This window comes from Gasterosteus aculeatus, chromosome 8 (assembly GCF_964276395.1).
Source record: "Gasterosteus aculeatus chromosome 8, fGasAcu3.hap1.1, whole genome shotgun sequence".
NCBI lineage: Eukaryota > Metazoa > Chordata > Actinopteri > Perciformes > Gasterosteidae > Gasterosteus > Gasterosteus aculeatus.
Window position 1 is genome coordinate 7,742,412 of NC_135695.1, and position 23,033 is coordinate 7,765,444.

Consider the following 23,033-nt stretch of genomic DNA (forward strand, 5'->3'; position numbering starts at 1 on the left):
TTCCACACAGAAAAAAAGTGAGGTCAATCTTTAAAAAAAGACACATAACATACAACACAAAACCAATGGGTCACAATTAGGTCTATTTCTTGTTTAAAATGATTACATTCGTTATAGGAGTTATTGCATCCCCACTTAAAAAAAAAGATACATCAGGTAAATAAAAGTAAAACAAATATTGATTCGCTTCAATTTCTGTAGCATATCCGCATCATGGATACAAAGCTAGAGATTTAATTTGCAGCACTTTCAGAGAATCAATCGACAGAAAGTCCCAGGTTTGCTTTCAAAAAGCCGTCGTGTGCAGCGTTCAGCTTCCTTCATCCACCACAGCTTCACAGACACAAAACATTCAACAACACCACAGATAGAAAGCAGGACCTTATTTCTTTCATTTGCCAAATGAATTGAGGCCACTATATAATGGATTGCAATACCTACTTATGACTGAATATCAAAATAAATCACTTTCCTTCATTTGTTAGAGCAAGACCCGATTTGCATATTCACAGATTGTAAAAAAAGAAAACGCAATAGAATATTTCCACAGAATGTACAACACTGTTCCTTCATCAGAAAATACAATATAAATCTACTTTAGTGGTTTCAAAGGATGCGAGCTGACTAGATCGAGCTGCTCGGATTGCCTCAAAATGCATTTGGCCTCTTTTCTTTGCTGAAAGGAAGAAAGTCTGACGGCGTCTGAGCAACGATTCATCTCCTCTGATGCTTTTAGCAGCAGACTAAACATAAGCAGCGGGCGTCAGAAACCTCCCTTGATACCTGGTTATCCAGGTGTGTAGAATCTGAATGACCACCGTGTTTAAGAATGAGCCAAGATTAAAATGACTGATTCACATATTTTTGCATCACTGCTTTAAAATGGACTTAGGTAATGATTTTTTTTATTTTCAAGCACTGGGTAATTGGACCAAACCTTTTATACTTTAATTGTTTTCATTAGTTAATATTTCATGTTATTTGTGCTTCTTTTTATGAAAACATTTTAAACCAGATCATTAAGAAATTTAAGATGTACAAATGACTTAGTAATCGAAAAGATGAAATGTTTATATGTATCATTTTTAACTCCCAATGATTATCAGTATCAGATCATTTAGTTTAGGTCTCTACTTTTGGTTTCTTCACGGCTTTCATTTTCACGTAAGGTCAGTTTGCCCAAACCTCAAAATATTCACACTTTGTCTCCCTCAGCAAAGACACAGCTGGAACATCTGCCGCCGCGACCCAGAGGAGATATGACATTTGAAAGATTAAACAGCAGCACGTGTGTGTGTGTGTGTGTGTGTGTGTGTGTGTGTGTGTGTGCGCACACAGACCTCACTGCATCGAGACCCAATCAAAACTTCACGTCAACGACAGCAACGCGCCACTAAAGTGCACAGAAAGGTCTGAGGACCCCTCGATTAAAACATCTGGGGGAATTATCTTTGGGCAATTTGGTTTGTTGTGTGGATGCCAGCTGTTGAAGCTTCCGCATAAAAAAAAAAGAAGAAGAAAATCAATGGGGACGTTTGCGGTATGTGAGGAACACGAGAGCGACGGGAGACAGACTGAGGGAGACAAAGCGTCCTTTCTCTAACGCGCCGACTCCACATTCCTCTCATTCTGCCGGACGCGAGCCGACAGAAACTACAGCTGGTCCAGAGTCTGTGTCCTTTTTTTAAGTCAAGCGGTCCAGTGGTCACTTACAGATGCCGCCTGTGGAGCTCTTTTTGAAAACGGGGTTATTTTTAGGGTCTGGATTTGGAATCTGGAAGGCTGCTTTTCATGTGCGCCAGATGTTCAGTTAATGGTGTAATAAAAGCAGATTTCCAGCCCGATCTGTCAGCCAAACAATGGTGAAGCACACGCGTGTGAACTCGGCTCACCTTTGAGCAGCTGGACACATCTGATGGAGTCAGGAAAGTCTTAAACATGCACGTGAATCGCCGTCGATTTTTGTTGAAAACGTCGCAACTTTGGTTTTACATTTTGTTTCGTAATCGTAGAATAAAAACTAAAAGAAATACTAAAATATTGCTTCTTTTTCCCCCCACAAAGAACACGTTCTGGCTGAGCTGCTAATTCCTGTCTTTGGTCTGTCACTAAATGATCTGCTCGAATAAAATACACCTTTCATCTGTCGCGGTTGACAGCTCGTTATATTCGCTTTTCTCTTTTGATAGAAAACAACACGCCGCCCGTCCGTCCGTCTCGATGTCGGCAGGAAGGAAGACTGGAAGCAATTCTCCTCTTCGACCCGAAATACAGACACGCAAACAACAACAACTCAGTTCTGTCTTATATATCTACCGATTCAAACATTAAAGATTGGCCAATATTTACTGTTGCAAATCTCTAACACTATCTGGGTGGAGGAGTAAAGCCTCTATATGTCTGATATTTTCGGCAAAAACAAAAGAAAATAATGATCTATAATAATCTATATGTTGTGGCATTTGTTCCCTGCTGGCGCAGCGTTGAAAGGTCCCCTTGAGGGACACAGTCCATGCCAGAGACACAAGCTCTAGGACTCTTAATGGACCACAAATGGGACAGAAATGCTGTAATATGAATGAAGCTGCGGGTCAAAAGGCAAGTAAACTCCCCCAGAACCCGCCCACCTCCAACACGTCCTCACGCCCTCAGCAGCTCCCTCCCGTTCCACCATTTGTCCATACTGGAAAAAGGATTAAACTGACAAAATTAATTAAATTAAATGCAAATGACATGACGATGAACACATATCAGCTGCGGTTTGTAATTGGTTTCATTGTGGCAGCTTTTGTATATTATGGACTACAGTGACCACAAATACCCTTTTAAATGTAAAAAAAGAATGTCATGATAATAACTTAATGCTGATAAATAATAGAACTCATCCATTTTTTTTTAAAAGATTAAAAAAAATCTGACTTTTTCAGCAAGAATGATTTACAAAGCTGTTTTTATGATCGGCAGTTTTTGTTTGAAAGGATTTTACACTTTTAGCCCATTTAAAAGGACATTTTCATCACCCCGATTACATTCATCATTATGAATCATTATTTGGTATTACTGCATTACTAAAGCAAATATGTTAGAAAACGAGCTTAAGATGATAAATAGACGGTGATGATAAAATGATATTGCTCAATAGTGACGTTCTATGTTTGACATGTTAATATTTAATTCTCACTGCACCATAATGACCCCACACCTCCTGCTTCCGGCTCTGTGCTCCCGTCATCAGGGAGAAGCTGGTAGTGTCTCTCTGTCGGCACATCTAAACGCATTCACACAAGCCCTTGTTCCCTTTTCTTAAAGCGTGGGAGAGTTAAACATGGAAAAGTGGCCGTGAATATTGAATCCTTCGGAGTCGGTTCGAATGACCCTTTCTGCCCCTCCAGTTGAAATTCAGAGCAACCGATTTGACCTTTCTGCGGCGTACTGGGCTGCGAGTGTGACCCGCTACTCAAACATTAGCAGGTCCGGGTGCGACTCGGACTCCCCGGCGCTCACCCCGACGCTTTTACTGCAGGGGGCGCCGTTGCCCAGAAGGACCTCCTCGCCCAGGCTGACGCGGCAGGGCGTCTTGTCGGGGCAGGGGGTGGAGGCCAGCCGGGAGCGCGACCCCTCTGCCCTCTGCCAGACGTCGCGGGGCCTCCCCCCGGCCTCCGGGGGGGTCTCCTTGTTGATGAGGTCCGGCACGGACAGCTGTGGCTGATGCTCCTCTTCGCCCCCCACCACAGGTTCCCCCTCGCCCGTCACCTCAGCGGCTCCGCCGTCGCCTCCCGTTGTCTCCCAGCAATCAGCGACACGTTTCTTCTCCGCCGGGCTTGGGGGCAACGTGAGCTCCTCTGATCCGTCCTCCTCCTCCTCCTCCTCCCTGCGGCCCCGCGGCTGCTCCTCGTTGTTCCTCAGCTCCTCCTTGGCGATGAGGGGCGTCTTGTCGGGAGAAGAAAGGAAGGAGGAAGAGTCAGCGGGGTCCGGAGAGGCGACCACCGGATCAGAGGAGATCATCATGTCCTGGGTGGTCTTCAGCGCCCTGGGGAGGCGCTTCTTCCCCGACGGGGGTGGTGGGTCCAGCCGGGGGAAGGAGTCAAAAGAGGAGATGTGACTGGAGGAGAGGAACACAGGCAATAAGTTAAAAACAAGTCAAAATTGAGTATGGTTGTGGGAGGAGCTCGGGGGAGGGGGGGGGGGGGCTCAGGAGAACCACAGACCATTGGGACCATTGTTGAGCGGTGGAAGGAGACGTTTGCAGAGCTCCTCACCGGGACAAACACCTCCTCCGTGGAGGACACAGGGGACATTGTCTAAATAAAAGTATCCTTTCTCTCCCGATTGTTCTGAACGTGAGTCCACAGCTTCCAGCAGTCGGCTACAGACCAATCGGCCCCAGTAAAATGAAACCTCAACTCATCAGCGTCCACATCTGGGAGCAGATGTGCCGGAAATGACTTTGATCTTCTGGACACACAACAGATCGATGCTTTCCAGAACTAATCCCCGGTGCAGACACACAGAAACAACCTGCCATGTATGAGTGGGAGGAATACATAATTAAATGGAATTTCCATTTTGACTGAATAAGAGGCTGAAAAATTCAATCTTATTCAATTTCAGACGTCTCACAGGACATTTTAATGTGTCATTATTCATTTAAACCCCCACTTCACGGGAAAAATCTTAAATCATTCACCCTTGCTGCCGGCTATACGACGCATTGATAGACACTTCTCTCAGAAGAGGTAATTCAAAAGTTTTGCCTACGATACGATAATGTGTTCGTCAAAAGTTCTGTGAATTTGAACCTTTATACAGAAGCGCTAAAAAAGGAAACATTTGATCAGACTGCATCAAACCAGCAACCTTTGAGGCACAAGTTTGCAAATTAATTCAAAATGATCTTTAGAAGAAGATAAATTCTAACGGATCAAGTCAAAAGGTGTGTGTGTGTGTGTGTGTGTGTGCGCACCTGTTTGCAGAGGACTGGTGGAGTTGGTCCAGACTGCTCCACACGGCATCCACGTTCTTGTTGACCTCTGTGACCCCGATGTCCCCGAGGTGACTGGGCTCTTTCCTCCTTAACAAGTCATTCACCTACGAAAAAAGACAAAGAAAGACGGAAGTCTGCTCCACCGTTGCGACATTGAAGAAATGGAATTTACATCGCAACCCCAAATAATGGAGAGCAGAAGACGACAACTTCCTGCTTGAACTGCGCTGACCTTTGCCCCGACAGCCTTTCCCAGGTTAATGGCATTTTTAAGCCTCTGTTGGCCTCCAGAGGATGGGGAGTCGACAGCGCCGGACCCCAGGCTGTGATTGGCTGATGCCGGGGAGCGTCGGGTGGAGGGCTGGCCCGACCTCGAGGTCTGAGGACTGGACTGCTGGGCAACGGAGTTCTCAAACATACTTTGATCAACTGTGAGAAAGGAGGGAAACGCGAGACAGAAAGACAGACGAGGTGAATACCAGACAATACAAATGGGACCACGTCGCTCTGCAGCTCTGCTCCAAACAGACTGATGTCATATCAGCACAGCGCGTTTCAGTCATTGGGATGCCAGTGGAATAATATCGTATGTAATGATCACAGAATGTAAAAAAAAAAAAAGGTGAGGCATTTCTAATGAAACATGCTCATAAATACAAATGAAGCGGTTGACCAAAATGCAGGATGCAGAAACAGCAAAATATGAAAGGAGAGCTCAGGGAAATTTCAGTCCACTCAAGATAAACGAGCTTACCTCTTGGAGAGAAATGTTTCTCGGAAGGCATTTAATGAGACAAAAATATCAGATTTCAGGTAATTGGACCACCAGAGATGCAGATCATTGCACTGCGAGTTTAAAATGCAGCCGATTCGTGTGTTACTGTAGTGAGACAAGTCAGAGGACATCTTGGCCAGATAAATGTAGGAAAAATATCAGCAATTAGAATCAGATCAAACTAGGGTGGAGCAGCCAAGTGCACCGTCACTTCATATGCAAGCACTTCACTTACTGAGCCAATCAGGAGATGTACAGTAGCACATTAGCCGGAGGCCAGCGGACAGGTTGGATCATGCATCAACGTGCCACTGAGGGTATTTAATGCAACTTCAAGGAGATAGAAGAGAACAGAGAGAACAAACTACATGGACTTTACAGGCAGCATCATGCAGGGAAACATCCAGTCCACATATTCCTCCCCATTGCTTCCTACTGGATGGACATTGTAATGCACCCATAGGAGAAGGTACCTCGCTTCAAAACAACCAGACTATCCCTTTAATGTGTGTCCTCCCAACTGGTGGAGACGGGACAGAGTACTCTGCTGGGATTTAGTTTGACAAAACAGCTGGATTTTCTTGCCCACTGAAGCGTTACAATTAAAGTGATTGTTTCATTCGCCCGCTCTGCAACTGCAGCATCGGACATATTCCAATAAAGACCTTCCAGTCAGGCGGCGCCATGCGCGATTAAGCACCGTCTGCCGCGCGTTTAGTTCGAATCGCAGCAATCGCTGTAAATTGAATCAAGTATTAACCTGATGAAAGGTTTTTAAAGCCACTGAAACAGCAGCCGGGTCCTAGTTTCATTACATAAATACTAAAGATACAGTTGGAGCCACCAGTAAGTTTAAAACATGAGGAACAAATATCAACAAGCATATCAAAGTTAGTGAATCGGACTGTGGGACAGCAAATCACAAAACAGTATAATATACAATAACGTATTAGTTGTTAGTATTAATATTAATTGTAATAATGAGTCCTGTGTGCACTGGAGAAGCGGTTTTCAGTTACTTTTGAAAGACAACATTTAAGATTCAGGAGATTCATTTTCTGAACAAAAGAATCTTTAATCAGTGATAATGTGACGGCCGAAGAAACTCAAGAGAACTGCTGCACTCAGTTTACCTTCTCTGTGAAACTGTAAAAGCAGGTTACAGAGTGCGGTTTGGTGTTTTGTCTTTTAAGTGCAAATACGCCAGAGGTCTTTTGCAAAAATGATCGTTCATTAACGCCGACTTTCTTCTTTCTGCATCATTTTGGAAATCGGGAGGGTTATTTTCAGTGCGTGTCGCTCCAAACTCGCAGTTTGCATTTGTTGTTAACGTTCAGTAGTTTAGTCACACGTAATCCCTTCACTTCGGCCGCGTGCAGAGAGTCTCAAGAGAAACACAGCGGGGAAAAGAATCATTTTAGGTTTAGAAAACCAGACTCTCTCACTCCCACTCATGAACAAGCAGCTGAATCCACTACAATGATAACGCAACCTGCTGCAACCCTCACCACACGGCAAAAGCTACCTTACAAGGAACCTTGGTGTTTAAACGTTTTTTTCCTATTACGTTACTGTGTTTGAACATGTGTATTTTAAAATATTATTAAATATAATATATAATATATATATTATATATATACATAATATATATAAATATATATTTTAAAATATAAAAAAATTATATTGGGTTTAAATGACGTTTTTTTAGATGTTCGATTTGCAACGACAGGACTCATAAGTAAAGGATTGTCTGTGCATCAGGAGAACTAGCAGGTCAGCTGACCTTCACCACATGAAAAACATCTGTACTCCAACGTCTCATCAACGCAATCATCTTCACATTGAAAGATAGCTGAACACAATGTAGAGATATAATAATAATCACTGTTCTCTCTCTTAAACTGAATATTATCAACAGCTACAGCGAACAAGTGGATAGTCGTCACTTGGGGGTCATTTTCTCCATCTTAATAAGGACTAATGAGGACTCACAGGGCAATTATGATTACGCTTTCCATTGTGTGGAACTGGTAATGGGCCAAATCTGCTCCAAACGCCCCCCTCTGTCGGGATTTCGTCTCTCCTCTGCCAAGCAGCAGTCGTGAGCTCCATTACTTCAAGCCAACACTTACTGATGGAGACGTTGAGTTGAGATTGTCAAATCAGTATCCAAAGTTTTGAGGAATCAAGCTGAAAAAAAACTCTCAACGGAGAAGAAAACAACAAGTTAACAGGAAAAAACCCCATGCGAGCATCCAAGGAACCCTGTGCACATTAACTACGTTCAGCCTTCAAGCAATTCATGCAAACTCATGCAAACTCATGCAATTTTAGGTTTTACGTAAACAGGGCTATAAAAAGCCCTTTGGCTTAGAAAATGGCAGCAGTTCGATTAACCGGGAATCTGTTTATCTGCTGAACTAATATGGAAGTACCCTCATGTATTTTTTACCCAGGTCCATTATAACATGAATGATTAAAGTGCTCAGGTTCTGGTAGACTGATGACGGACAGGATTAATGGAAGAAGTTCCTGATTTGGTGGATTGAACGCTGACGGACACGCTGCCAGTCACAGCCTCACTCACACAGCCGCTCGTACTCATTTTCCCCTCTGAAAGGGGCCCCGTCTGGATTTCACTTACACTTTGATGGAGGATCTGATGTAATATTCATGATTTTCTGTTCACAGGACACACTTAATATTGAAGATTAGAGTGAAAATAAGGAGAAAAAATAATCTAAATCCAATTGCACCAAATTTGAAAACTATTTTAAAATGAAGCAAATTGAATCTTCTCTTTAAAGATCAGTTTAGTTGATTTCAAAATGATGCTTTCGTTAGTGTGCGTTTTCCTTTCTACCGGCTTGGATTTCAGAAAAAGTACAAAATCAAATTTGTTCAATCCCATCTTGAAATTAAGAAGCCTGATATTTGCATTTCCTGCATGATTGTCAATGTGCAGTTATTGTAGTTGTATCATTGTCAGTTCTTTGTCTCCATCTCATCCACAGGACGCGTCGCTGGCTAAATCATTGCATCATCTAATCTTATCGGACTATCAGGAGGAACCAGCTATACGGGGAGGAAGCTTTGAGCTCTGCAGACGACGGACTCCGTCCACAAAGCTGACCTCTCTGCCTCCAGAGTCACAGCCGACCCGTCGTCCTCCTCCTCTGCGTCGCATTCCATCCCCAGAAACATCCGCCGGCATCCATCTTGTCGTGACAGGCCGAGCCTCCCGCTCTGACCTCTCGGGAAAACGGATTCCCCGTTTACAAAACAGATTCATCTCCGCTTTCTCGTTTTCCATCTTCTCCTCCTCCTCCACCTTAAATAACCCCTTCCACAAACTACACCCGTTTTGTTGGCAGGAGCAGTGCTCAGGCTTCCTCGCACAATAACTGGCTGCAAATTAAACTTTGAAACAAGCCTCCATCATAATGCAGATAGCAGTACAGTACAAATGAAGCTGGTTTCAAACAATGCAATGAATGATCCCACATAATCTCCTCTGAATCCAATACCGATAACTCTTGTTATTAGAGATGAGTCCACCTGCTCAAGAGACTGTTCAATAGACGATCTAGTACAGCAGTCTGCTTTTGTCACCTCAGGCCGGGTTTGACAAACAAATCATGTATTTCGTGTTAAACATGCTGCATGTGAGACAGGCAGCAGAAAAGCAGAGGTACAGCTCGCAGGGAAAAGATCACAGCACGACTAATTTCTGGGCAGCGTAGAAATGAAACGAGCAGCGCATCGGTGGTGGGGGACGTGCATACGAACAGTGATCCTTTACGGCCTCCAGTCGACACACACTTTCAGAGGCACTTCTTTCAGCTCAAGAAAACATTGGGCGACCAACAGTATAATTAAACAGCGTTTTTCCCCCCCAGACACCTTCAGACATCTGCAGTCTAATGTTTCAGCGGAAAGTATTTTGCTGTTGTGAGCGATTCACCTCTAATCCTTGATATATCCAACGGTCGAACTTCCTCGGTTTACAAAAAATGAGATTCAGTATAGTCAGCGTCATTGGAAGACTTTTCTGACTCACTTTGTTAAAATCTCATTTAATATAAGGCATAAGAGTCGGATTTGAGATGCTTTAACTCAATGCCAACTTCTCCACTCACTGCGTCATCAGACCACAATGCATTGCAGCCACAGCACACGTCGTGTACTAATTAAAGGGAACACATGTCAGTTTTAACCACCTGGGAAACCGTCTTAACTTGATCCTCTCTCCCCACATGCATGTACAAACCCACAGCCACACGGAATGAGTTCACTCCCCCGGCTGGAACACGTTCACACACATTCTGGGAAATTACTGACCAAACTTGAAGCAAAATAAATGACAAAGTCTTAGTTGGTGTGTTTAATAGATTGCTTTGTTTACTGCTGAGTCTTCAAAAGGTCATTTAAAAACCGCTAAAATATGATCCAAAAGTAGTTATGACGTATGTGACGCTCAGCCAGGAAAACGGGGCACAGCAAGAGGAGAAGGAACCACACGACGGCATAAAAATAGGAAACTACAGAACCAGACATGTTTGTGTGCCTCCAGTCTCAAAGTCGTTAGATCAATAATTAATTCGCCCATTTGCCAAATCGCTGTCTGACCCCGACGCCCCCCGCAGTGTGAGCGTCTGGCAAGAACACGTAGCCATCAACCAGGCTGCCGGAAAACAACGCGTCCGTCGCACCAAACACGGCGTCTCGTCTCCACGTTCAGCGTCGTGCTTCCATCTCACGTTTCCTCCAACAGCTCAAATAAACGCAGGCCGGGTTAGCGCCAAACTGCCCGCAGGTGGCACCGCGAGCCGGAATCGTCCCCGCTACCGGTCCGTGGTGCCAGCTGGGATCGACCCTGTGAGGGATTAGTGCTTGCAGATAACGGATGGATGGATGGACTTCAACAAAAACACGGGCACTTATCTGCAGCCTCCTCTCCGGATCTGTGATATTGGAACATTGCTGGCGGGGATTTGCCGCCATTCATCCACTGATAAGGTGATACGGTCTGGCTTACAGCACTGCAGTACATCCCAAAGGTGTTGGTGGGGGTCTTTGTGGAGCTGGCATTGTGCAAGAGGTATTGTTGTGTTGAAGGACTGCTATTATCTAGAATATCATTCATCTGCATGTTGCAAATACCACCCCCCCCCCCCCCCCATGGGATACAAGGGGTCTAGTCAAAAGCATGAGAAATAACCCCCAAAAAGGACTGACTGTCAGTTTTAAGTGAGGCCAACTTTTATTTTGTGTGTATCAACACTTTGTTAATCAGACGTTGTTGCTTGAGACATTGTAAACATAAGGAGCTTCAATGTGAGTCCTGACACGACATCAAACACTAAGCATGTTTCAATATTACTGACTGAATACAAGTGATCAAAGGTGTGATCTCTTCCCCCCCCCCTCAGTTCCTGCTTGCCTCAGTGGCAACGTTGATGCGGACATTCACACTTTAATGTCGTCAACTTTCTTTTGTCAGCTCACATGTGAAGAAACACTTCAGCTGTGCAGAAAGGGAAGAGATGGAACCGACGGAACAGATGCTGATGAGCTGGGCCTTCAGCGCCACCCAAGACCCCTTTTGCTCTTTTGGACCCTCACATCTGGAGCGCCACATGTTCCAGATTACGCCGCTCAGCACGCCCTCTCGCTTTGCACCGTGGGAACATCAAAGCGGAAATTCAGTCACAGCACGAGGGCAGCTTCTCTCAAGTCCCTCAAAACGCGCACGGGAATGTGTGTGAACGTCGAGGGAAATGAGTTAATCCCTAATCGATCCCGCAGTGGAAGCTCAAGGGTTTAAGAGTGGAAGGTCGACCGATTGAAATCCATTGATGGTAATGTGCGGTCAGGGACTGTAATGATACGGAGGGCACAAACCAGGAGACGGAAACTATGGATGACTTCCGTCAACATTTATCCGTCAATTAAACTATCGTTGGAGTCGGTGACATGTCGAAAGGGCTGAAAACGCTTTGAGCGGTTTCTTAATCCATCGATCAAATGCGAGTGTTGGTGAAAAGTACAAGATATCCAATTTACAAGGATGTTTAACAGTGAAAATGCAGCAAACGTTTGTTATTTTTGCTCAAATAAAAAAGGACATAAACAACGGTTATAAGACATGTTGAATTCTCCGTGTGAACCGTGGCAGTTTGGGGGATTGCTGTTTGACTCCCATCATTAAAGCCAAGGTGAGAGGATTAATAGCTTGGCTTCTGAAGTCCTTCATTCCCTCTGCCCTTCTGGTGCAGACGTGGTGATTCATTTCAGCGCCGCGACGGTGTGTTTGTGAGCGTTTGGTTTATACGCGTCCCAGTGCCTCCTCACGTCTCCGTCGGCACCACTTCACATCCACCTAAACACCCTCAGGATGCTCCTCACAAGCGCAGGGCGCAGGCAGCCGACACCACGGAGCGGTTTGTGGACGCGTGTTGGGACAAAGGGGGATTTTTGTTGGGCAAAATGAAGGCTGCTCTCAGAGCCCCAGAATCCGCCTCAGTCTTCCGTGGTTCATCTTTTGTTCTGCATTTAGTAAATAATTAAACTGAAAAGGTGCATGAACAATGCTTTACCTACCAACTTTAGCCCTTTTTCATCTGAAATAAAATTGGTGAGCACAAGTACAATGTGTACGAAATAAAAGAATCCATTAGCAGGACTGTTTAACAGCAATATTGGGTTTTTGGATGTACGGTTATTGCACACATTAACAATTTATCCGTGGTTCTTTCAGAACTCGGAATGAAGTTTTGACTGCGATAGAAGCTTTTTGGCCTTCAGCCGGGAAACTCAATGTCGTGTCAACTTCATCGACCTGCTGCACGGCCTTAGAAATGGGGGGAGGCTTTGGAAAAAGACCCCAAAGTCCCAAATTGTCCATCGCCACGGCCGAGTGTGTGTCGGTAGGCCGGGCCTCGGCGTCCTTGCGGGTGGCCGACGGAGCTCGTGGAGAAGACGCGTATTGATTGGCGCCGCTCCCGAGCTGTCGCGCTTCTTAACCCCAGTTTCAACAAGGCGCGCCTGAGACGGGGGAAATCGATGGACTGGCTGGCGACGACGCGCCCTACGAGACAATTAATGACTTGATTACACACAGATAAAGAGGCAGAGATCGCACTGGACCGGATTAACCAATGCAGTGTGAAACGCAATGTTTGAAAGGCCTTTGAAGGGCGAGTATTTTGTGACGTAGTGATTCCACAATGGTCCCTCTGCTAATATTACATCATGAGATGATCTTTCTTGCCCCCGTCATCAGAAAACTAGAGGCACATGTTCCCTGAGCTTCCTAAAGGCAGCGCAGCTACGAGCTACTGAAGTACGCCGGATGATCACAGCTCATCCCCCCCTCACATAATGCACCACAGCAACCACAAACACACGCGGCTCAATCCATAAGCAGTAAAAGATGACGGAATGAGTTCAAACAGGAAGAGGACGTTTACAGCACGTTGGGCCTTTTGGGAGAAGGTCTGAGGAGGATCTGCGTTCTACAGATGACAGGAGAAGAAGGTCAAACACGTGTGAGAGGAATAAAATGATATGAAAGGGAGCATCCACACTAAAGGCTGATGTAGAGAAAGGTGTGAAGAGCAGGCCGGGAAGGAAGAGAACAGGTAAAGAAATGATAAGGCGTATTAATGGAAATAACAAAGGTGCAGAAACAGAAAGCAGAGTGTGCACTCTTTGATTTATTACGATTCTTGTGATCATGTCCTTACAGGAACGGAAATATTAGGAAAATACAATAAAGTCTTCACATTTTCTAAGGACCACTTCAGGGTTTGAACCAACGTTTGGTGCAAAATGCAAACAAATTGTATAGAAAACATTGACATTAAAACAATAGACAACAAGTCCAGGAGGTGAAACCGTAAACTTTGATGTGTTCCATTTTGCTTTCACACAACTAGTTGACGACGGATGTGAGGTTCACAGATTGGCAGCATGTAGAAGGCAAGATTTCAATGCTGTTTTTGGGCGCCAAGAGGACGGAAACAAAACAAAAAGAACGGTTACGCTAATTGAAATATAATGCAGTGCCACAATTACTATTCTCATAATTACTTGCCATTTTTTTCTTTAATTAGATAAACACGTCTAAAAAAAACGCATTGAATTACATTTGTTAAAATGAGTATGAACACAAAAGGTTTATAGAATTGCAGCTGAATATTCTCCATTCTGAATAGCTGGCGAGTCTTTTCAATGAAAATCACAAAAAGTACCACAGGAGATAATCGCTTGCACATTAACTGCATACATATTGAAAATTATATACGTTTTGTGGTATTTGAAAATAGTTGTATGTTCATTCTTCATGATCTGGGTTTGTACAATCAAATCAAACAGGGTGCTAAAAATGCACGAAATACCTCATTGACGTAGCGTCTTTATTTTGTGTTTGTTCTGTGTGTCGTCTGTTATAGATTTGCAATGACTTAATAACACCTGTTCTCCAGACACGCCCTCGTCTCCAGGAACCCTCACTGCATCAACCCGAAAGGGGATCGAGTCATTTCTTACATGATAAAGTGAAACGTTCTTTGATGAAATTCACTATTGAATTATTGTAACATCCGTGTGAAGAGGAGTTTAACTGGTGATTTATTGCAGCTCATATCGTATTTTTGGGGGTAATTTATATGGTTATTTCATTTAATTTGAAATGATCGTATTATCTGAGGTTCATTGCTGAGGTATGATTTGATTGGCATTTTTAGAATGTGGTTGCTGATTGGAGATGAGATATTTCTTCATTAATATCATCAGACAAACGTTTCCCTTCAAATGGAGAACGGGCAGCGTTAGTGAGTTTCAGTAATCGTTATAATCGTCATAACAACAAAGAGAATGAACCCAGAGGAGGAAAAAGTTGTCGTGGAGCAGAGTGTGTCAAACACAGGAAAGCGCCTTTAAACTGACACGCGCGTCTGATCTGTGATCAGTGTTTCCTCTCATCCGACTCCAGCGCGCTCAGAGAGAAGCGAGCCCTGCAGGCGCCGACGGACGGCGTCACAAAGACAAAGCTGGTCGCGTGGTGGTTTTAAATGTGCGTTGGGGGAGTTTTTGAGTCTGTTTGAGATGAAAGGATTCAATATAAATGAAAACATCTCGAGTGGAACAATAGGTCACCCGAGAGGACGATTAAGCTCTGACCGCAAAGCATGACGTCCGTAGTTTGAATGTCCATTGGTTGTCAATCTACATCTGCCTCTGCCCTCATTTCCTGTAATAATTTACATTTCTGGAGGTTCTGGGAGTCTCGCTCTTTTTGACGGTGGCTGCTTGTTAATTCAACGTTTGTGTGGTTTCCGATAGAACCGCTCACTCCAACACACTCGTGACACACTGATTAAGTCAAATTAAAAAGTCATTTCTCAAACAAACTTTCAGAGAAATAACATCTCTGATTGAATCTCCGTTATCCTTCAGTAAAAGCTCGTGACTCACACAATTGGATGGATCCTATCAGCCCGGTTCCCCCTTTAGACGCCTGTGCGAACCCTTCACCCGTTTGACAGCAGCGCTCTGATAAAAGCCACAGTACACAGAGAGAAAAGCCCCGTGGCTCTTCCCCGTGAAACAAAGTGAACACTTTAATCCTCCGCCGTGCTCGTGTGCCGAACACACGGCTGGCTTTAAGCCAACGGGAACCCTTCCGCGAGCCGCTGTGCTGGCATGAAGAACTTTTTGTTTACGGGATGAATAAAAGAAACAAACAGCATTATTCCACGAGGGCCGACTAATCCTGGCTTTACATGAATCAAGAAGCGAGGGGGGAAGGGGGGGGATGTGTTGACAAGTGAAGAGAGCGCAAACACGCTCTGACTACCAAGTCAACACGCTGTGAGGAGACCAGACGAGGGCCGACACACACAACACATACAGATCTTTGTCTAGAAATAGTCTTTGAATATTAATAACGATCCTTATGACTTGGCTTCTCCAAACACAGACAGAAATGAAGCTCCTCGCCAGGTTCTGGCTGGCGTCCATCACAAGAGTCACTTGTCTCTCCAGCAAGGACAAGAGCTCATCAGCCTCCACAGCCGACCCCCGACCCCCCCCCCCCCCCGCTGACATCACCACGATGCAGACAGACGCGCTCACAAACTCATCTGGTTCGATGAAAGGAGGAAAGAGTCTGAAGACAAACGCCCTGATTTTGTGACAGAACTCTCCAATTGAAATGCAGCAACAGAGAGCTGGGAGGAGACTTTGGGAGCGTGGGTGGGAGTGGGTGGGAATATTGGGAGTTGAGGCAATAGAGAGAAGACAAAGGCAAATGAAGGACACGGGATTTTAAATAATGAGCGTGAATGCACATAGATTAGAGATTAGAGGCAGGCCGTCGCCCCTGGTGTGACCACGTGATATTAATATTCCTCTGGTGCGTTCGGCCTGAGTAACAGCGTTGCCTAATTCTAACGCTTATCAGGAACTCCAGTTGCTGCTACCGCCTCGTACATTCATATGGCTCCTCGCAGCGTCATGTTCTAACTGCTTGAACGTCCACAGCTGTGTGGATCCACTTAATACAACACTGATGATAGCGAAGAAATGAATTGATGGATAAGATTTATATTTTGGGATGAAAACTACGTCAAAACAGAGAGTGTTCTTAAAGCAACTCGTCCAGAGTTAAAAAATGAACAAATAACTGTCGCTAATAGCGTTTGGCTGCCCCAAAAACCTGGAAACGAGGCTTCTCTAAAAGTAAATTAAGTTGCTGAGATTCTCTTCCTGAGGACACGCGAGTGGCTCAGGTGTTGAGGATTTATACGTAAGCCAAGCGGACTCCGTTGGAACAGATCCGGGCTTCTCAGGTACTTTCTTTCTGCCTGCGTTGAGTTTACTTTCATCTCTCGGAGTCTTTTCATTAGCTACACCGGCGTAAGCCTCCTGTGTGTGTGTGTGTGTGTGTGTGTGTGTGTGTAGCTGTCTGGCAGAGGTTGGTTTGCTTCCTACAGGCTGCTTTGTGTGATGAGCAGAAACAGATCCGGGCTGTTGATTCTCCAGAGGAGCCGGTTAGTGTGTCAAACCGCTATTTCATCTCCCAGGCAGTCGGGAGTTTCCTGTCTGTTGAGAACGTTAAGCAGCCTCAGTGTCTCCTCGTCCCTCCCCCAGCCAAAGATCTCCATCCCCTCCTCCTCCTCCTCGTCCTCCTCGTCCTCCCCCCCTTCGTCCTCGTTGTCGTCGCTGTCGTCCGTGTTGGACTCGTACTCCGAGGCGATGCCTGACTCGCGAAACCTCGCGGCAAAGTCCAGGCAGCTCAGAGGCTTGACGTCGGGCGACGGCGGCCCCAGCGGGCCCCCGGGCGCCTCTTGGCTGACGGCCGCGTGCGGCGGGGGAGGCGAGGCGGGCCGAGGGCGCGGGGGCCCCGGGAGGAAACGGAAACACTCCAGTTTGAGAAGACACTTGTCCCTACCTAGGGGGCTTCCCAGGGTCCCATTGGAGGACGAGAAGGCGTTCCCGGTCCCGTCGGTGGAGCCCAGCGCGGGCAGGTGGGGGGCGGACACATCCGGTTTGGGTGTTGTGGGGTCGCAGATGACTGCAGGAATTGTAGACCGGAAGGTGATCTCCAGCAGGCTGTCCTGAGATCCCACTGCACAGAGGAAGAGGAGGGGGGGGGGACAAAAAGTGACGAATGAGCAGAGGGACGGAGAGGAATTAAGGACGCGTCACATTTCATATTCAAATGTTCCACCGTGACATGTTTAAATTCTTTAAAGCCACCAGCCCTCCTCTTGGATCATGACAGAAGAATAATGTTTGTGATGTAGATATCTGAATCGTGTTGGAAACAAAATCCATCACTCACTCACCAATAAATCAATTTTGTATCGGTAAGCAAGAAAAAAACAACAACTTCATCATCAAAAGCATTTCATCATCTTCAAAGCTTCTCAGTGAAACAAGTTTTGCTTCCTTCATGGAAGCAGAACAGACCTGAGAGAAGGAAACGTTAAAGGAGTTTATCTACTAAGCATTACGAATGAACTAGTTTGTAGTTCTTCATGGAGGATTCGAGTCGTAATCAGTCTAGATTCAGAGCAGTTTCAGAGTTTTCAAAAAATGAATCAGAGCATCTAGAAAATATCAATAGAAACTTGACAAATAACTCCTTATGTAGAATGTTTGTCGACTTTGGTCAAATCTGCAGCACTGTTGGAGCGCGGGAGGAAACGTGCAGCTCAAACAGTGAGTCAGAGGAAAGAACTAATTAAAAGATGCATCACTAAGCGGGGATTACGCGCCCCTCTCAGTTGACGGCACGCCCCCCCACGCCAGGTCAGCAAAGAAATAACATCCAAAAGTGAAAAAAGATTTGAAACTTAATATAGGATTTGAATCTGAAAATATAAAATCTGCAAGCTAATATCAAGTGAGGAATGAAAAAATGTTTTATCTAAAAACGGAGATTCAATGTTCAAGACCCTTTTGGCAACACTTTTGGTCTGGATTTGGCTCCAGAACAGTGCTGTATTGGATTGAACTAAGCCTAAATTCCCATTGTTTTTTGCATAGAATGACATACAGGCACGCAATAGGTTTTATGTAAAACTAACTTCTGTCGACAGTGTCCCACAAATATGTGTGTTTCTCTGCAGCAGAACACTTTTACAAGACAGCCAGCGTGCACTCATGTATATAAACTCTCTGTTGGGATCCACTTACTGGAGTTCGGTCCAGACATCTTGAGCTCCAGCTCCTGGATCTGTTTGACCAGCAGGGAGATGTGCTGCAGCAGGTCCTTGTTCTGCAGCAGCAGCTGGTGGACTCGAGCCTGAGCCTCCAGCCGAGCCGTGGCCTCCGCATTCAGCTGGTCCTTCAACAGGTGAACCTGCACAGGGGGAGGTGAGTCGAGACGGACGGATTAAGGAGGAGACGGGAACAGGTGCCCAGTGCAGCGTATGCAAACGTTTTCCACGGGTCGATCCTCAGAAATGAGCACTACTTTAACTCTGTCCTTTAAACCAAACGCGTGCTGCACCTCCTTTAACGAGGAAAACAACAACCGACGCACCAAAAAAGGTTTCCGTGTCCGCCAAGCGTTTCCAGTAACGATGCTGCATGGTGGGCAGCACAGTCATAATTGGACACTTACTGGTGTGTCGCATTAGGTTGTTCTGAAGATATCCCTTGAAGCAGATGTCATCTCTTCTAAATGTAAGGTGCTCATTCAGCCACATTTAAAATATTAGGGGAGCAGTTTACCTTTGCTCTTATGTCGAGAGAAAAAAAAATTCAGAGATTCAGATGAGCGGAGATGATAAAACAAGAATCAGGCCTTTAGATTACAGGACTTTAATAACTTTTTTCACATTTAACTTTGTAAATTAGTACACTCATTTTAAATAAAACATGATCATTTATTATTTAGTCCTTCACCTTGTAACTACCTGCAGCAGGAGGCGAGAGGATGTGCGTGGCTCTGCAGATAGCAGCGATCAATCACGCTGTATTCTCACTGCGTGGTGGTTAATAAAAAACACTTGCAGGAAAAAAAAAAAGTTGACACTTTTGTTGAAAATATCAATAAAGTTAGGAAAATAATGAACATTTTGATAATGAATGAATTACAATCCTTCGGCAGGCCACTAAGAATACTAAATATTTAATTCTTCTCAAGTGTGAAGAATAACCATCGCAGTCCTTCATTTGGTTCTTATTTTTAAATGTGTAAATGTGAATAATGCGTTTGCGAGTGAGCAACAGTGAGGGATCTCTAAAGCAATCTTTGGTTTAGAGTACAGCCTCCAAGGTGCTGAATAAAAGATGATTGGTTTGTTATTTCCGTGGCTTTATATCCGTCTATTGCATTTGTGTTAGAGGCGTAGCGGCGCTCTGGTGGCCGCTCTGATCCCCGCGTAACCACAGCGCCTCAGTCTGCAACATCAAAGCAGCCACTCGGCTTTAATTTACAAACTGAAGGCGACGGCTTCTTTAACATTCGGAATCATTCATTATAGTTCACATATTTCACTCGCCGTCGGCAATTTGAAAGGAGGCATTTTCAAACAGCCAGAATGTTCCAGAAGAGGGAGGCAGGCAGGCAGGCAGGCAGGCAGGCAGGCAGGCACACACACACACACACACACACACACACACACACACACACACACACACACACACACACACACACACACACACACACACACACACACACACACACACACACACACACACACACACACACACACACACACACACACACACACACACACACAATATTCTCAACCCTGGAATATGAACCGTCCAGCAGGACTTCAAATGTCGGCAGTTTAACAGGCGAAGAGGCAGCAGAACATGTTTTTATCCGCCAACGGCACAATGAACGCTGCACACTAAGAACATTGAAGTGCGTCTAAACCTTTGCGCTCCGTTGTGATCGTATCGATAGCTTAATCAGGGGGCTTAATCAGGGGGCAGCAGACCAGGCGGCCGGTGTGACGCGCTCACAGCAGCAGTTCAGCACCGTCAGAGCGCCGTGAAGTCGCAGAGACTCGTAAACACTGGCTGGTTTCTCATTTGCGCTGCGTGTGGAAACCGGGGCCGCTCATGACGTCATGGGGGACATTTTCAAAGGGAAAGACTACAAAACACAAACCGTAATTGGCATTTGAAACACAGCAGAAAGTGCTTCAGGAATTCAGCTCTCTGAAGATCTGAGATGATGTTTACTCTAGATGTTTACTTGACCTTTTTATTTTTTCATTAGCCAATCGAGTGTGTTGCTGTTATAGTTAGTGCCATCTAGTAAAACCGCACAATGCTGGTATTCTATAATATCTATAAATACTAGTCATTAGTTCAATCTCTATTTATTTATTAACAGACTAAACATTCATTAAATTGTTTTAGGACTCAAAAATCGTGCAATAAAATTCATTATCAGTATTATAGAACAGAGTAAAAATAAAGTAATTTTATGGAGAAAAACCTCTGGTTTATTTTTTAAGACACACTATTGATTCACTCAATAAATGTATCACCTTCTGCCTTGTTCCCTCTCTTTTCCTTCATTGACTGATTCTTTTCTTGCGTCTCTTTTACACATTGAAGATTTTTTCCAGCCTTCAAAAGTAAAAAATAAATAGGGAGCCAGTGCGGCAGAAGAATACGAGCAGTCTCTACAGAGGCCTCCATCCTCCTCCTCCTCCTCCTCACATCCACCCCTCACACAGAGTTGTCGAGGAAGGCGGTCCTCCACCTCCATTACCTTCTACTGGCCAACAAGTAGCGGCGATTTCACATTGTGCTGCTGCCAGGCTGCCTCTGCAGAACTCAAAGAATCTGTAAAGACGATGACGTTGGCGGTGTAATTTACGACTGGCAGGAGCCCATCTTGGGCCACGGAAGAGTGCGGCTGCCCTGCTGACTTCATGCTGCCCTGCTGACACCGCCAATGGAGCATCGGTCACTCCGGCCTGGTTCATACAGGACTGGCTCACATTGTCCCTGATGCTGTCCATGTTGAATGTCTCTCACCAAGCTGCAGTAGCTGGTAAGAGACACTGAACGATCTAATGCATAAACAGTACAAACAGGACAACGCTAAGTCCTTTGAGTAGCTGACCCCCCGCAAAAAAAAGTCTCGGCCCATTTTGATCTTAATTAAAGTGCATCTTAAATTAGAGTGCATCAGTGCTGCAGGTTGGTATAAAGACCAACAAACGCACAGAAAGGAGGAAGGACTGACTAAACTTGGATGTGAGACATGTCGATCTTTCCTGTTAAATCAAAAAGGCGCTCCACCTGTGCTTCCCTGAAGTGGTCCCTTAGTAGTGAACCTATCCAGGTTTTCTGTCGTCTTATGGGAGCATCATGAAATCGAAGCTTCAGGCAACAGAAGTGACTCCTCCAAGCTCCACTTAGGAAGCAGCGTCTTGCTTTTTATTGCTTTCTTTGTTCAAAAACAATTCTCCATACAACAAAAGTGCCCACGGCCAATTTTCATCTTCCAACAGCTTCTCTCACAGCGGTTTGATATTCTCTCTTATTGAAATGGAAACCGCATCACTGATTTGGACATACAATCAACCTTCCCTACAGGCTCCCCGTGATTCAAGCAACATCCACTGGATTCGAGCTCTTAATTGAGAGTTTGCCGTCACATGCGCTACACCTACGATGTGCGTCGTCACTCCACAGTATCGGTTGCAGAGCACGTTTCTCTCCAAACAGGATTACCATCAGCGCAGCGCGAGTCCACGCTGGGCCCCTTTGATTTGGAAGTGTTTGAAATGGATCTTTTGACTGCTGCAATGATAAGGAACCCATTAGATATGCACTTATATGCGGGACAGAGTGCTTGATTAAGTGAGAGAGAACCAGAAAGTCTATGAAACAGTGGGGGAGGAAGAGGGGGTAAAGGGAGGTTGGGTGTTTTCTGAGCAAAGATCTATGAATTTAAGAGAGAAAAAACATGTAGGTCACTGGAGAAGGACACAGAGCACAGGAGGGAGAAAACAACATTTATGTTAGTCAGTGGTAGAATATCATTTTTAAAAAGCAGGAGTCCGTGAGGAATGCAAGGGTGCAGTGGGAAGGACCGAGGGAAAGACGGAAGCGGAGGACTTTTGAGGGATGAAATTGTATTTAGCCGCGACGGAGCAGCATCTGCAGACTGAACTTCATCCTGAAACAGACGAGCCGCGCGTTCCCTCTCTTTCCCGAGCGCATTACACGACTCGTCCCAGAGTGTGCTGTGATTATCTCGCTAATCAGGCTCCATTTGCTGTGACCTCTGCTCAGACTGCAGCAGGGTTCAAAATCAAGAATATTTTCACAGTAAGTTTCCTGGTCGGGTCACAGAGTTACCGGTACTTTCATCAGCACAGAGGGCAAGGGTGAAAATAATCACCACGTTGGTCTTTTCTTCCACATTGACAAGGCTTCGTTCAGCTGAAGAAAATAGGGCCCAAATAGAAAATGGTTATCAGTGATTTATCTGCTCTATGATTGATGTGAAGAAACGATAAGACATTTAATTTACAAATGGAATACTAAACAAGGTTCGACCTTAAAAAGATCCTGAAAGGGGATTTTAAATAACTTTAGGTGCAGACAACGCAATATTAAAAAAATAGCTACTCAAAGAGAGAAAAGTGAAAACAGAAGGACGGCAAACGTCTAGACTGGTGTGAAACGGAGGCGACAACACGAGGGAGATCTTTCTTCTTCTTTTTGAGGGGAAAACAAAGTTTTCATAACACGAAACACAGATACAAATCTGTAGCT

General features: G+C 45.0%; 1 protein-coding gene across 2 annotated transcripts in view; it reads right to left on the bottom strand.

The window, feature by feature from the left end:
- Positions 1-13: 13 nt before the first annotated feature.
- The window catches only part of LOC120823930 (carboxyl-terminal PDZ ligand of neuronal nitric oxide synthase protein), a 93,989-nt gene continuing 70,969 nt past the window's right edge, over positions 14-23,033 (bottom strand). For both annotated transcript variants that reach the window (XM_040184404.2, XM_040184403.2), the window contains exons 9-13: positions 18,468-18,633; positions 17,218-17,394; positions 5,217-5,413; positions 4,964-5,088; positions 14-4,102 (exon numbers count right to left, since the gene is read on the bottom strand). In XM_040184404.2, the coding sequence (XP_040040338.2) occupies positions 3,454-4,102; positions 4,964-5,088; positions 5,217-5,413; positions 17,218-17,394; positions 18,468-18,633 (1,314 nt within the window). In that variant the 3' untranslated portion in view covers positions 14-3,453. The remainder of the gene's footprint in view (positions 4,103-4,963; positions 5,089-5,216; positions 5,414-17,217; positions 17,395-18,467; positions 18,634-23,033) is intronic.